Genomic DNA, 16,367 nt, shown 5'->3' with positions numbered 1-16,367 from the left:
TCCACATGTTTAACGTTTTTAAATAACATTTCCTCATATTTTTAATTCTGTAATTATTTCTAGTCATTATAACATTGAATTCCTCATTCTTATTCAAGAGATATTGTTGTCTATTTAAAGTTTTTTTTATTAAATCACTTATTAACACACATTACCATTTAGATCGGCTGTAATTATGTTGGCTTGAGAAAGCCAACATACTGTTGTTGCACTTAAACTTATTATTATTATTCTTCTTTTTCTTCTGAGACTAAAATTTCTAACTCTAACTCGTCCTAGAGCTTTCAAGCTACAGCCATCAAACTTTGGACAGACTTTCGGTCTGATCTGACGAGGTGTGCTATATCTTTTCTAACTGATGGGACCTTCCGAATTCCTAAACGGGGCGCTGAAACACCCCAAAATTTCCATTGACTTAACATTGAGACAAACTTTGACGGGTCATAGCTGCGAGTGAGAAACTTGTAGAAACTTGTGGCTTACCACATTTAAGGAGGCTGACAGGCTGTGTAAGAACATACCTCACAATGGGGTGTAAGCTGTACCCCTGGGGTGTAAGAGGCCCCCAAAATTTCCCATTGACTTATAATGGGGCAGGAAACATGCCCATAAAAGGGAATAAAAGCGTCCCAGATGGAATATCTTCACTTTAGAGTGTCTTAGAGACATGGGGGTGGGCTCATTTTACTCAAGCATCCAATCAGTCTCTTAGGATCACCCCAGAGCTATTAAGCCACGCCCCTAGCAACAATTTTGGGTACCCTAGCAACATCTCCCATAGACTACCATTATAAAAAGCCCAGATGGATATCTTTGCACCAGAGTGTCATAGAGACATAGGGGTGGGCTCATTTTACTCAGGCATCCAATCAGTCTCTTAGGATTCTTATTGAGGTATTAAGCCACGCCCCTAGCAACAAAATATGAAGACCCTAGCAACATAATAAACAAAGCCTTATATCTCTGGATCTGAACATCGTAGAGACACAGGGGTTGGACCGTTTTACTTGTGGCTTGAAGTGTGATCATTATGGGATGCCAATTTTCTCCCTAGCAACCAAACTTAGTACCCTAGCAACGGAATAACAAAGCCTCATATCGCTGCATCAGAACATTGTAGAGACACGGGGGTTGGACCGTTTTACTTGTGGCTTGAAGTGTGATCATTATGGGATGCCAATTTTCTCCCTAGCAACCAAACTTAGTACCCTAGTAACGGAATAAACAAAGCCTTATATCTCCGCATCAGAACATTGTAGAGACACGGGGGTTGGACCGTTTTACTTGTGGCTTGAAGGGTGATCATTATGGGATGCCAATTTTCTCCCTAGCAACCAAACTTAGTACCCTAGCAACGCAATAAATGTTAGCTTCATGCTAGCTTCCTGCTAATCATGCTAGCTTCATGCTAGCTTCATGCTAATCATGCTAACATCATGCTAGCTTCCTGCTAATCATGCTAGCTTCATAATAGCTTCATGCTAATCATGCTAACATCATGCTAGCTTCATGCTAATCATGCTAACATCATGCTAGCTTCATGCTAATCATGCTAGCATCATGCTAGCTTCATGCTAATCATGCTAGCATCATGCTAGCTTCATGCTAATCATGCTAGCATCATGCTAGCTTCATGCTAATCATGCTAGCATCAAGCTAGCTTCATGCTAATCATGCTAGCATCATGCTAGCTTCATGCTAATCATGCTAGCATCATGCTAGCTTCATGCAAATCATGCTAGCATCATGCTAACTTCATGCTAATCATGCTAACATCATGCTAGCTTCATGCTAATCATGCTAGCATCATGCTAGCTTCATGCTAATCATGCTAACTTCATGCTAATCATGCTAACATCATGCTAGCTTCATGCTAATCATGCTAGCAACAAGCTAGCTTCATGCTAATCATGCTAGCATCATGCTAGCTTCATGCTAATCATGCTAACATCATGCTAGCTTCATGGTAAATCATGCTACCTTCATACTTAAACATACTAACAGCCAGATAGCCTACTAAACTAAACTTATGTCAAACCGTTTTAAACGTTCAGGCTACGCTTTCTCAAGCCAACATAAAGTTTGTCTTCAAACTTTACCATCTAGTTATATTTTCATACTGAAGTGTTTATAGTCTCATGACACTTACTACCTTGGCAGCCTTGAATTTAAGTGTGTTTCTAAATGGTTTCTAAACGGTGACAAGTCATTAGTTCACAGGTTTGGTGCAGATACTTATCAAATTTTAAGTCTTTCAAGGCCATGTCAAGTGTTCAGGCTTACAATAGTGCATTTTTACAAATCCACCTATAAATAAATAAATAAATAAAACTCTTGCAAAATGGTTAATACTATTCAGCACTTTGTTAGCAAAATCATACATACTACTGCATTTGATATAAAACATTTGTTGAATTCTTTGCAACCACAACCTTCCTCACAAAAGAGAAAAATGAAATGATAAATTATTTAAAATTGCCAGGATTTCCAGTGGTAATACAAGGCTTGAAATTATAATACACATTAATACACTTTCAGCTATTGCTGATTGACAGAAGGGATTATGTGTAACCAAATAAACATTATAGTATAACATTATATAATATGTGGTAATTTCAATACCCTTGAAATGAGTTCCTGGTGGTAGCAGAAGGTCTTGGATTTAATGTGGTGGCACATAGGACATGTTTAACACCTTCCTCAATGTGGCCCTCAAAGCATGGGAAATGCAAATGTTGAGGCCCTATGATGAACCATAAATAGGCTAGTCCAATCTCTAGCAGAGCCTCTTCAGGGGAATGACCCCTTCCCTTCCATCCTCGCCCTCTCAAGTTCTCCTCACTCACCCAATGTTGCCAACTTGCTGTGAGCGAGGAGGAAGAAGAAAGCAAGGCCTGCCAAGGCTGGTGAGTTGGCAAAAGCCTCCCCAAGTCAGCTGAAGCTTCCCCCAATCCAGACCTCCAGTCAGCTGCATCTTCTTCAAGACCGGTGTCCAAGTCAGCTGCACCTTCTCCTAAATCAGTATTTCAGCAGCCGCAGCTTCCCCTATGCCGATACACTCTATGCCCCTGTGCTTGATGATGCCATAGATGAACCTTTTCTGTATGAATGGTTCTTTAAAACACCTTTAACATCTGAAAAACTTTCAGGTTCATACAGGTACGTGAAAATAGGTCTTTCAGATGATAAACATTTATAAAGAAATGGTTCTGTAGAGATCTTAATGGTTCTTTGACGAACCAAAAAAATTTTCTTCTATATGGCATCACACTTTAAAAAGTAATGCCTTGATCTAACTTATAAAAAGTGAGGCAAGTGATTGCATGGGAAGTTTTAGGTTGAGTCAACTTGCAACCTTTTTTAAGTATATTGAACACACTAACATTACTTAATATGAATGCAATAAAATCGAGTTGAGTTAAAGGCGGAGTCCATGATGTTTGAAAGCCAATGTTGATATTTGAAATCACCTAAACAAACACGGCCCTACCCCAATAGAATCTGGACCTTCTGTTGATAGACACGCCCCACACATACGCAATCCGGCATTTGATTTGATTTGATTGGCTATAAGTGTGTTTTGGTAGTCGGCCCGTCTCCTTTTCCAAAGCGTTTTTCAAACATCGTGGACTCCGCCTTTAACTAATTGTACTAGAAACTATCGAAGTCAAAGATAAATGAACATTAAACACTAAAAAGTCTTTCTTTTTAGTTAAAAACAAAACAAAAAAGTTTCAATTCAAATTTTACTATCCAAATGCAGTCCCATGCAAAGCATGCTGGGAACGTCTCGGTTACGTATGTAACCCTCGTTCCCTGAAGGAAGGGAATGGAGACGTCACGTCGTGACCGACGAATTGGGAACCGCTCCGCGGGTGACCTATCTACTTCGAGAAACTATAAAAACGCCAATGAACTTGGCATGCAGGTATTTGCATAATGCCGGCGCCGCCCCGCCAGGTGCGTATATAAGCCGCAGGTGCACAATACCAAATTAGCTATATTATTGCTGAGAAGCCGAGCAACAGTGCCCGGCCTGAAAACAGCAATGGAACAGCAAACTGTGGCGACGGGACGTGACGTCTCCGTTCCCTTCCTTCAGGGAACGAGGGTTACATACGTAACCGAGACGTTCCCTTTCAGTCGGTCACTACGACGTCACGTCGGGACCGACGAATCGGGAATCCCTACCAAAACGCCACTGCAGCTGAACCCTTCCAGTGCCTGCAAAAGCCCTCCGCCCTCCACGTAAGGGGCGGAACCTAAGGCAAAATGCAGAAGGCCGGTCACTACCTGTTCCTTAACCCACGATAGTGAAGCAGCGAACTGGGGAAGCGTCTAAACTGAGCGGAGCTAGAACACTGCGGAAGCCATCCCCTAAGAAGGTTGAATGGATGACATTAATATATGAAACAACCGAAGGTTGCTCATAAAAAGTCTCTGAACAAAACATAGTATGCAGAGAGATGCAGAGCAAGCTCTGCTAAGGAAAACGTGGAGGATTAGTACCCCACGGAGTATACACACAAATGAACCCCACGTAGGGGACAAATGTGGGCGCCTAGCCTACACAGGTTTACAGAGAATACATCAGTGATAGGTTGACAGCGGATGCTCCGCAACACCAGCTATAGGGTGGTGGAGGAGAGGCAAAAACAGTTTTTGAGACGTTTTTGCCCCGATGGCCTTCCATATTGGTGCAGATGTGCAGCACCAAAATAGAGGCTCCAAGCCGACACACGAGCCGACCCTCGGCATTCTTAACTAGTTAGTAGAAAGAACCCGAGTGGAAACCGGTTCGACACGAACACTATAGAATCTTGTGAACGTATTAGGTGTCGCCCAGCCTGCAGCTCTACAAATATCTGTTAGTGAGGAACCGCGAGCCAGTGCCCAAGATGATGCCACACTGCGTGTAGAGTGAGCACGTAAATTAAATGGACAAGGCACATTCTGCTTTTGATATGCAAGGGCTATAGTATCCACAATCCAATGGGACATCCTCTGCTTGGTGACAGCTTTTCCTTTCTGCTGACCACCGTAACAAACAAAGAGCTGATCTGAGGTCCTAAAACTTTGCGTCCTGTCTATATACACACGTAGTGCACGAACAGGGCATAACAAAGCCATGGCTGGGTCTGCCTCCTCCAAAGGCAGCGCTTGGAGGTTCACCACTTGATCTCTGAAAGGAGTGGTGGGAACTTTGGGCACAAAGCCGGGCCGGGGTCTCAGTGTTACGCTGGATGCAGCCGGCCCGAACTGAAGGCACGATTCATCGACCGAAAATGCATGAATATCCCCTATCCTCTTAACAGAAGCCAAAGCAAGGGGAGTTAATGTTTTCATAGTAAGAAATTTAACACTCACACTATGCTGAGGCTCAAATGGGGCTTCCTGGAGTGATTTCAGCACCAAGGACAGGTCCCAAGGAGGAATAGAGGGAGGACGCAAAGGATTCAGTCTTCGAGCGCCTCTAAGAAATCTAATGACCAGGTCGTGCTGACCCACTGTTCTACCGTTTACGGGTGAATGGGGAGCTGATATCGCAGCGATATCGACCTTAATAGTGGATGGTGACAGCCTATTCTCCAAACGACGCTGGAGATATAAAAGCACAACACTAATCGGGCATTCTCGGGGGTTTTCACTTTGGGAAGAACACCAGTCGACAAACAGGTTCCATTTAAGCACGTAAGCCTGTCTCGTAGACGGCGCTCGCGCAGCAGCAATAGTGTTAGATACCTCTTGCGGTAAATCACTCAAATCCTCCGTGCCCCGTCCAGAGACCACACATGGAGGTTCCACAGGTCGGGGCGCGGGTGCCATAATGTGCCCTCTTGTTGAGAAAGAAGGTCCTTCCTCAGGGGAATCTTCCACGGAGGGGCTGTCGCGAGGAGAGAGAGTTCTGGAAACCAACTCCTGGTTGTCCAATACGGTGCCACCAACAGCACGCTCTAACAGATCTATCTGCGCTTTGCCGAAACGTCTCCAAATCTGCTGAACCGCAATGGGGTGGAGTCGCCATTCGCCGGGACGCGCAGCCCGAGAGAGCGCATCCGCCTCTACATTGAGCGTGCCTGGGATGTAAATGGCACGAAGAGACCTCAAATTCTTCTGACTCCAAGTGAGGAGATGACGGGCGAGATGCGACAGGTGACGCGAGCGTAAACCGCCTTGACGATTGATGTACGCCACGGTCGCAGTGTTGTCTGTGCGAACTAATACATCTTTGCCCTGTAACTCGTTGCTGAAACGGACGAGCGCAAGATATACAGCCCACATTTCTCGGCAATTTATGTGCCAATGCAGCTGGGGTGCCGTCCAGACCCCCGAAGCCGCAAGCCCATCGTACGTGGCCCCCCACCCCGTGTCCGAAGCATCTGTGCATACTATTGCATGCCTGGAGACCTGTCTCAGAGGCACACCGGCTCGGAGAAACGCACGGTCTGACCACGGAGTGAAAGTGCGACGACACGCAGGTGTAATGATAACACGGTGAATGCCGCGCAGCCACGCTCTCCTCGGGACTCGATCGTGAAGCCAATGCTGAAGCGGTCGCATATGAAGCAGTCCGAGCGGAGTTACAGCTGCGGCTGCTGCCATATGCCCCAGGAGCTTCTGAAATTGTTTCAGCGGGACCGCGCTCTTGCTCTTGAATGTATTCAGGCAAGTCAGAATCGACTGTACACGCGCTTCTGTTAGACGAGCTGTCAAATCGATCGAGTCCAGTTCCATCCCGAGAAAAGAGATTCTCTGCACGGGGCAAAGCTTGCTCTTTTCCCAGTTGACCCGAAGACCCAAACGAGCGAGGTGTTTTAGAGTTAAATCTCTGTGATCGCACAGCGTCTGACGTGTTTGAGCGATTATGAGCCAATCGTCTAAATACGCGAGAATGCGCACACCTTTCTCTCTCAGGGGTTTTAAAGCCCCCTCCACTACTTTGGTGAATACACGGGGAGACAGAGAGAGCCCGAATGGGAGGACTTTGTACTGGTATGCTCGCCCCTCGAACGCAAAGCGGAGAAACGGCCTGTGCCGGGGGAGAATCGATACGTGGAAGTACGCGTCCTTCAGGTCGATGGATGCGAACCAATCGTTTGGACGAATGCATGGAAATATGCGCTTGGGCGTCAGCATCTTGAACGGCATTCTGTGAAGTGCACGGTTCAGCGAACGCAGGTCCAGGATCGGTCGCAAGCCGCCGCTTTTCTTGGGTACAATAAAGTAAGGGCTGTAAAACCCCGACCTCATCTCGGCTGGAGGGACCGGCTCGATCGCGTCCTTCGCCAGTAGGACAGCGATCTCCGCACGGAGGACGTGCGCATCGGCAGCTCTCACCGCAGTGAAACGAACGCCGGAGAATTTGGGGGGACGCCGGGCAAATTGGATCGCGTAGCCGAGACGAATCGTGTGTAAAAGCCAACGCGATGGGCTGGGAAGCTGTTCCCACGCCCCCAGACACCGTGCGAGAGGGACTAAAGGCATGATCGGAGTACCCGCGGCGGGCGCAACGGAGGTGATCGCCGGTGTGTGCGTATTGGCCGCACCGACAGCAGTGTTGTGCATGATAACACTCACCTGAGTCCGCTGCTGGGTGGGTGAGTAAGGGAGGCTCTGCTGGAGACACCTCACGCCACTCGATGCACCCTCTGGCGAAGGGGGAGGAAGACGATGGGTTATGAGCCCGTGATTGTCTTCTCTCCCCTGAGAAGACATAGAGCGCGGAGGGGTTATGAGCCCGTGCGTTGCTCTCGTACTCCTCTGATGAGTCGGAGAACGAGGGGGGGTTATGAGCCCGCTCGTGTCTCCGGCGCTCATCTGAAGACCTAGAGATGGAAGTGGAATTCGCTCTTTTTGTGGAATTGTCGGTGCCGACTGAAAAGTCGGCGGAACAGAAAATTGAAACAAAGGATTCCCCAACCGGCCCTCCTCCGGTGGGGGGAGTGGTGCTTTCACCATCTCCCGAAGAGCGATCCCCTCCATCTCTAGGTCGCCCGTCTCAGGGCCGCTTCGATTTTCTTTTTCCACCCTTTGAAGCGGGCTGAGCGGGCGGGGCGGGCTGCTGACGACCGGTTCCTCGCTTCTTAGAAGAGCCCCGGGGAGGAACGGAGGCGAGGACTGAGAAGCCCTGGCACCCCCGAAGAACCAATCATCGAGGCGGGACGGTTCAGGTGGGGGAGGTTTAGTCCACTCCAAGCCGACCGCCTCCGCCGCCCGAGCGAGCATGGCTGCCATCTCGGGGTCGAACACAGAAGCCGCAACCTGGCCCGAAGGCGGGAGCGGATCCGGATCGACGTCCGAGGCTGACAACCCCCCTTCCGATGTTACGGTGGACATCGCGTCGGGTGGAGGCTCGACAGAGCGCGAGGACACCGTAGAACACGGGCCGCTCGTCTCCATCGGGACCTCCGCTGGCAACGGATCAGGGCGCTGGGAGCTGCTGGACGAACCAGCAGACCGACCCAGCACCGTTATACGGAGATCATCCTTCGCAAGTCTGGTAGCTGCGCTCTTAGCAGCACCAGACTTGGAAGGCGGGCGCCGTTCCCGGAGAAACGACACCCGTCTCCGCAAATCCGACATAGTCATGCCCTCACAGATGGAGCATGAACTATCACGCAACGCTGCCTCTGCGTGCTGGAGCCCCAGACACGAAAGACAACGCTGGTGGCCATCCCGGGGGGCGATGAACACACCGCATCCAGAAACCGAACACGGACGGAAATCCATCTTTAAAAAGACGACCCCGACCGTGACACGAATGAGTGGCTGTCTTTAAAAAGACACAAAGCTCAAACGTGCTGCTCTTTTAGGGAAATCACTCTTTTGTGCGAGCTGGTGAAACACACAGGGAGAGGCAACGCACTCACTCGAACTCAAGTCCTAAATTAAAGAGACAGAGAGAGAGAGAGAAAGGGTGGAGAAAAAACACTGCGAGCCTCCGCTGAGGTGTCTTTGCCCAACCAACTTCAGCAAGCTGAGATCTTATTTTCTTCCCTTCCAGAACAGGATCTACGAAGATCAGATAGAAAGCTTCTCGAGAGCAGATGTCTGCCGGCTTCGAAGCAATAAAAGCTAATTTGGTATTGTGCACCTGCGGCTTATATACGCACCTGGCGGGGCGGCGCCGGCATTATGCAAATACCTGCATGCCAAGTTCATTGGCGTTTTTATAGTTTCTCGAAGTAGATAGGTCACCCGCGGAGCGGTTCCCAATTCGTCGGTCACGACGTGACGTCGTAGTGACCGACTGAAAGGGAACTGCAAGTCCACTGCCTAGTTAGTTGTGTTTACTAAAATAATTCATGTAGTTTTAACACAAAATTATTAAGTTAATTTCTTTCTTACAAATTTAAATGGATTATACATAATGAAATTAAGTTGAATTTACTCAATAATGTGTTCATTTCGAATTACTCAAATTATTCAAATTTCTATGTTATTTTAACTCATATTTTGATAAAAAAACAAGAAATTAAATTTTTTAATACAGTTTACTTAATTTGTTTTTGTTAAATCTACTAAGGCACAGAAACACTTTTTACAGAGAAACTTTTAAGCACTTTAATTTTTAAGAGTGTATCTGGGTCACATTCAATGAGGAAGAACAGAATTTCTACTTCCTACAATGCTGCTCTAGCGCACAGGTCCTGGCACAAACTAACCTGTTTTTCAGATCTGCTCCTGGAGACTCTCATCACACATTTACATTAGTTTTCCAATTAAAAATCTTTTAAAATTTTCTGACACAACAAACACTGAAAAAATTATTCATTGAATTTGTGCAATTTTTTAGGGTAAGTGGTTGCACGCAATTAAATGATCTAAATTGAGATTTAGTTTACTCAATTGTTTTTGGTTACCAATTGAGTTGATCTGAGTAAAAATGAGTTAAATTCATCAATGCTACTATTATCTAATCATGCTAGTTCTACTTAAATCTAGAAATATAAAGTTATTATACAACAGCAACAGCACACATTAGCAAGCTAAATATAACTAACACTCAACTGAAACAGAAGCAGATTATTAAACATTTCCAATGTAAATGCTTTCAATTCAAGGCATTAACATTAAAGCCCTTTTCACACAGATATTACGGAAAATACACGAGAAATGTATCCGGGATTGTTTAATTTTTTGTTCATTCACACTGCCAATGATTTATGGAATCTGTTTGTGCGTTCACACAGATGCCTTAAAGATCCTGTAAAGATACGTGACGTGTTTAAAGTCCTTTAATCTTTTTAGTCTGAAGTTTGCTTATTATCCGTTATTTTTCTAAAGCACTTGCATGCATTTTTGATTATGATAAGATTATAAAGGAATGCATGACGCGCTGTTCTAGTATGCTGGTGAATGATCTCAGCTTCAGAGTGGATATTTGACGAGCTCCCTGAACTCTGATTCCAGTTTGCAAACATTTCGACATTTCTCACTATGACAGTTAATGTGCATTTAAAACCCCGCTATTTTTATGCTGCTGAATGATCTCAGCTTCAGCACGTGACGAGCTCCATGATACCTGCTTCAGTCCAGTTTGCAGACATTTCTCGTCGTGAATGTTAATCTGCATGTAAATTTCTCATTTTAAAGAGGTGAACCGTAACTTCATTGTTGCATCCTTACTGCTGCACGCCACTTACAGGATTGTTTCTGCGTCTTGTTCAGACAGTGGGCTTTCCGGGAATGTTATGGGAATGTTACTAGGTCCTCTATCCGAAACATTTACGGGATATGTTTGCGTTCACACAGAAACCTGTCTGCCAATTTTACGGATATTTTCTGGGACCAAAGTGCTCTGTGAATGAGGTTTAACAGTAAAACCCCAGCAACAAAACAGAAACTATTTTTACTACTTATATAGCAGCATACTAATTAGTCCCATACCACGTTTCTTATCTTAATTAAATATGCATAAAATAACTCTTTATTTTGAAATTTTCAGTAAATGAATACAGAAAATCAAACTCAAACATTTAAAATATTGTTGATTTTATTATTTTCATGACTTTTACTTATGCATTATGGATTTCTATGAATAACAGCAGCTCAAGATAGTGCTAATGACAAAAAAGAAAAGTGATTCAGTTCGCATCTGAAACCTCAAATGTGAAATGTAATTCAGAATTTATTTTTTATGTTTTTAAGAAAAGAAAATACATTCATTCCTTTCTAGGATAATAAGAAACAGTTGTATAATTCCTGATATGTGAAACGTGGCATAATCATCATGGATGAAGAACTGGGGCAAATGAGAGATTTTAAAATAATATTTTGCTGTTTTATCCTTTTGCTTTGTGCAGCAAATTCTTTTGCATAGTAAATAAAAGGTTTGTAGCTGACATGCACATATAGCACAGCGCAGTCTCTGAAATATACTGTATATTCCTACGGGCAATCACACTTCATACTTACAGAGTAATAAGCCCACTATAGTGAATTCATGCAATGGTTGACTGCTAAAGGTGAACGATATGGACAATAAAGACTTCATAATAAGGTCTGAATAATAAGACAAATGTGGTAAGCAGATTTAACAGGTAAAACAAGGTACGGTGTAATTGAAGGACTGAATTATTGCCGGTGTGTTTGAGGTGATCAGTAACCATATCACTACCTTATCTCACAGGTGAATCAACATCACAGTAAAGTGCCGTGTTTAACATCCAAACATACATTTGTTCTTTAGATCTTTGGCTTAGAGTCACTTACTAATTCAAAGTGGCAGGTGACATACAGCATCTATACATTAGGTGTTCACTTACATCCCCGTTTCAGAGCAAATAACTTAACACTTGCATGTAAAAGCACTAAACTGATTTGAAATAAATGTTGCTAAAAAACAGTGTGACTTGAAAATAGGCAGAAAACAACAAACGTACAATCAAATGAGACAAAATGATCTGTTAAAAATGACTTGCAGTCCATGTTCTTAAAGAAACTGTACAGTATGTATACATATCTTCACCCCATATGATTTTTTTATTCACACATATTGAACATATGGCTTCAGAACTGGGCAGCTTTATCATTTCTGCAGTGTTTGTCTTTTTTCAAGCTCTTTCAAACCCACCTTCAGCCAATAAAAAATGTGATCCATATTCTGCATCTCCTCTTGTGTTTTATGGTATAAAAACATGCCGGTTTGAGAAAAAAATATTTTAAGTTGTCTACATTGCCATGTATGTGTTGAATGAAATCTGACCTAAACTTTTACTCAACACATGTCCAGGGGCGCCGTTAGGGGGGGTGCAGAGTATGCAAGGCATAAGGGCCCATGAGTACGCTAGGGGACCCCACCGTCATCACTTTTCCATTTTTTTTTGTCGTACACGTTGAATTATTAACACTATAGTAAAATGTAAAGTAAATGAATAACTTTAAAAAACTAATGTAAATGACTTTGTGATAAGTAAAATTGAGACACTTTTTAAAACAGCGTGCAAGCATGACCTAGTAGATGCAATTACATATTTGGCGGTTCTGGTGGTTTTTAATTTGATTGTGCAGGGGCCTCATTTATAAAGCGTGCGTACGCACAGATTTGATCGTAAAGTGTGCGTACGCAAAAATCCACGGCAAAGTCCATATTTATAAAAACTGTCTTTGACGTGGAAAAGTGCTTAGCGCCACGTCAGGGTCTGAGCAGACGTACGCACTTTTGCTTGTCTGATTGCTGCAGGTTTTTGGAAATATTAGCCATTCTTGCTGCTCGAAATTGTGTTTAAACATTGACAAGTGCTCTTTTATATGTCTGTGACATAAATTAGGCATCGTTTAAAGGCGGAGATCTGAAACTGCTCGGCTGCGCGCACAAGTTCAAGTTCATTTGCGATTTATAGATTTGAAAGGGATACGCGCGTTTTCTGCGCGTACGTTCGGTTTATGAATCACACCTACGCATTTTTGATAAATGATCGTAAGATCAAATGTAGGATGTTTTTTACGCAGCATTTTATAAATGAGGCCCCAGGTATGGATATGGGTGGGTAGGCAACATTTTGGTTTGGGATCAGGGATGCAATCCTTTTAAGTTACCACAAACAGTCGAAAGCCCTACTGTTTGGCATTTCAAGGTAAGATCTCACATGCCACTAAAAAGCGCTCGTGCTGATCCGTAAACCGTAAAATGTTTCATGAAAAATAAAAATATGTGTTAAAACAAAAGGACAGCAAGGCCTTTATTTAAGGAAATATTAGGATAGCGACTGCTGAAAAATAGGCCAATGCATTTCTAAGACGGACAATTAAAAGGCGTAGTTAAAAATATTATTTTCTGCAATTGTGGACTCTTTATTAAATAAACATGAAATAGGAGAATTGTCTTAGCCATTGTAATTTAGTTAAATTTTAAATGACTAAGAGCTGGTTTTAATGTGACAGCGCATTATTTTCATAGTGAAAGTGATTCATTTTTATTCAGGTTTGCAACGGAGGTTTAGCCCTTAGTGCAGCTATTATAAACGCTATATCAGATTGTTTTTAACATGTATCCGAATAGAGAATGTCTGTTCTATATTTATGTTTAAGTATTGTTTTGTTTAAATATTGTTGTAATGTTGTTACTGTTTTGTTTCAATTTAATTCGATTATTAAGACTGTAATTTTAAACGCTATATATTGGGCGTTGTAATGGATTGAGGGCTAATGACGGTAAAAATAGAGTGAATCATAAGACATAATTTTCGAGTTTAATTTAAGTTTTGTTTGCTTCAAATGTTTGCTTAAAATAAATTTCGTTTAATATAATTAGTCTCTTAATTTTAATGAATGTTTTGTTGATAAGTGTTGTGAATATTAAAGAAAAAGAACATTAAAAAGAACACCGTGCATCATTACGTATATATAAACTACTGCAATATGCTATCAAATGCCAAAACATGCAGTATTATTTTTGTAATAATATAGTTGTTGTTGGATGTGCAAAATCATATTATGGATTATATCACTTTTATCGCTTTTCAAAAAACAGCCTTCAGTGCACAGAAATTAAATGCCCATCAGCAGCACATTTGATGATTGCGGCATGCTTTTGACTGAAAATCAACGTCATATTTAAAACTTTAGCCGATTGTGCTTTTTGCAATTTCTGTGTCACTGGCTAAGGGCTTGCGTGGGCGAGGCACACACTTTAAAAAAAATCAACGTCATATTAATTTTTAAAACTTTTGCCAACCACGCTTTTTGTCATGAGTGGAGGACGCGTGTGGGGGTTACGGGAAACACACACCACACGCACAGAGAACAACGACATAAAGAGAATATAAGTGGTGTTTTCTGATGAATACAATCGGTTTGTAAGAACATTTTTAAATGGACTAAATGGACTATAAAGATCATCAATATGAATTAAATTGAACTCTGAAGAATGAACTATTATAGGCTAAACATAAATGTACACATTTCGCTTCTAAAACCGCACAGAAAACTCGACTGCCGTGACTTTCAAAGCGCCTTCCATAGATTTCCATAGATTCAGAAATGCATCTCCATGCATTATTCTTCTTTTAGTGATCTCTTTAAAATCAGTCATGTAAATGTTTTCTGCAATTCCAGATTAAAATGGTATTCATTTTTCGAATAGCCTAAATCTTTTTTTTTTTTTTTGCTTCATGTATTTATTTTTAGGTGCAAATGCGACTTGTAAAATTAAATAAACGCACTCAATTGAGTAATTTTCTATAGCTACACATTATAGTATGAAAATCAAACAATCATCTAAAGAAAGGGGCCCAAAATTCTGTCTCGCATACCCCCCTTGAAACTCTTCATTGCGCCCCTGCACATGTCTCTCTAAAACTTAGGCATGCAGCGTTTAATAACCTCTGTCAAAAAGAAATGATGGGCATCTGAGATCAATAATCTCTTCACAGATTGTAATGCTGTACTCTGCTGGAGATTGATGACCGTGGAGGCATTAGTTTAGCCATGCATATCCTTATATCAGGGTGCCAAAACCGCCAAGCTGGATTGTGTGATGTCATGCTTTTGTCATGTAAGGATGATCTGATTAACTTTTAGGGTGAAATGGCAAAAAGACTTTTATAAAAAAGGGAGTGGCTACATAACTAAGGTATTATTAAATTCCTCACTATTATGTATAATATTTTCAAGTATACCCTAATGCCTGAAAATAGCAGCAAAAACAGAAGCCCAGCTGATTACTGAAGCCCTGGAGATCAGCATTTCTTTCTGTCCACTAGATGCCGCCAGCATTCGGATCATATCCTCGCCGTTTCACTGTTCTTGAATTATGAAAGAAAAGGCAGAGGAAGGAAAAATGTTAATGAGAAGCAAACTAATACAATAGAAATACACCAGAAGGGGCGGTTCACATTTCACATCTAAAACCGTGCGGAAAATCACATTGCTTCCCCTTTTTCTTTCCAATGCGCTTTTGGCATAGCATTCCGAAAAGTTGCCACGTCACTCTATATTTGAGCGCGCTTGCCGCGTGGCAACATCCGAATTACGTATTTGCGTGCGCAAAAGAGAGAAATGTGAATCGTCCCTTGTGACTCTGCTTCAGTTACACAGAACCTATTTTAATATCATAAAGCTCAACATCTGCACACAGTCCTTAATATCATCAAATGATATATAATCTACAAATTGTGAAACTGATGCAGATCTACAGAGAACAGCACTGTGTCGCCATGCTATGTATTAGCAGACCGGGACAAATAGACTGGCAGGCCAGAAATGGAAAAGAGAAGAACAACATGCCACGCTCGGTGTGCATGTAATTAAGATCTTAAGGGCTTCACACTGACAGCAATTTATTTATTAATGATTTTAGGCAACATCAGTGGTAACAACAACATTATGTCAAGCAACCTTTAGCTTTAGGCCAGAAACTAAATGCAAATATGCAAATGTGAAGACAGTTGCCTTCTCAGTGACATATCTAACCTGGTTCCCTGAGAAGAGAACGAGCATGTAGCTGACCTTCGGTGTCTGAAGCACGCTCGGACAGGCGACAGAGAGTCACGCGTCACCAAGACCAAGCATTCCCAGGTTCTGATGCACAGGGATGCCTAAAGTATGCAAGCATGACCTCTTGATCTCTTCTGAGGGAACTGAATTACATATGAGGGAATGTAATCCTTTTTGAGGGAATTCAATGCTGCATGATGGAGTGCAAGCTGTGGGTATTGTGCCAGTGTAAATCCACCTCTTTATACCACCATTTTGACGCCATCAGCATCATACAAAAAACAGCATAACGTGGTTGCATCAAAGACAGCCATCTCTTGAAGGGAGATCTTCAGATTTGTTCGCAAAAAAAAACAAAAAAAACAAGACCATTTTGACTCGATTCTACACACGCTAATAAGCAGCTGTTAATATAATATAAGCTGTGC

At 42.7% G+C, this 16,367-nt stretch overlaps 1 protein-coding gene across 4 annotated transcripts in view; it reads right to left on the bottom strand.

The window, feature by feature from the left end:
- Positions 1-10,974: 10,974 nt before the first annotated feature.
- Positions 10,975-16,367, bottom strand: part of adam23b (ADAM metallopeptidase domain 23b) — a 51,507-nt gene continuing 46,114 nt past the window's right edge. For 3 of the 4 annotated variants that reach the window (XM_065293177.2, XM_065293178.2, XM_065293175.2), the window contains one exon: positions 10,975-15,248. Coding sequence is in view for 2 of the 4 variants with exons in the window: in XM_065293175.2 (XP_065149247.1) it covers positions 15,203-15,248 (46 nt within the window). In the remaining 2 variants the exon portion in view is untranslated. The remainder of the gene's footprint in view (positions 15,249-16,367) is intronic. The other variant, XM_065293176.2, reaches the window with a different exon arrangement.

The sequence above is a fragment of the Paramisgurnus dabryanus genome, chromosome 15, assembly GCF_030506205.2.
Source record: "Paramisgurnus dabryanus chromosome 15, PD_genome_1.1, whole genome shotgun sequence".
Taxonomy (NCBI): Eukaryota; Metazoa; Chordata; class Actinopteri; order Cypriniformes; family Cobitidae; genus Paramisgurnus; species Paramisgurnus dabryanus.
Note: the sequence above shows the minus strand (reverse complement) of the source record. Positions and strands in the feature narration are given on the sequence as shown.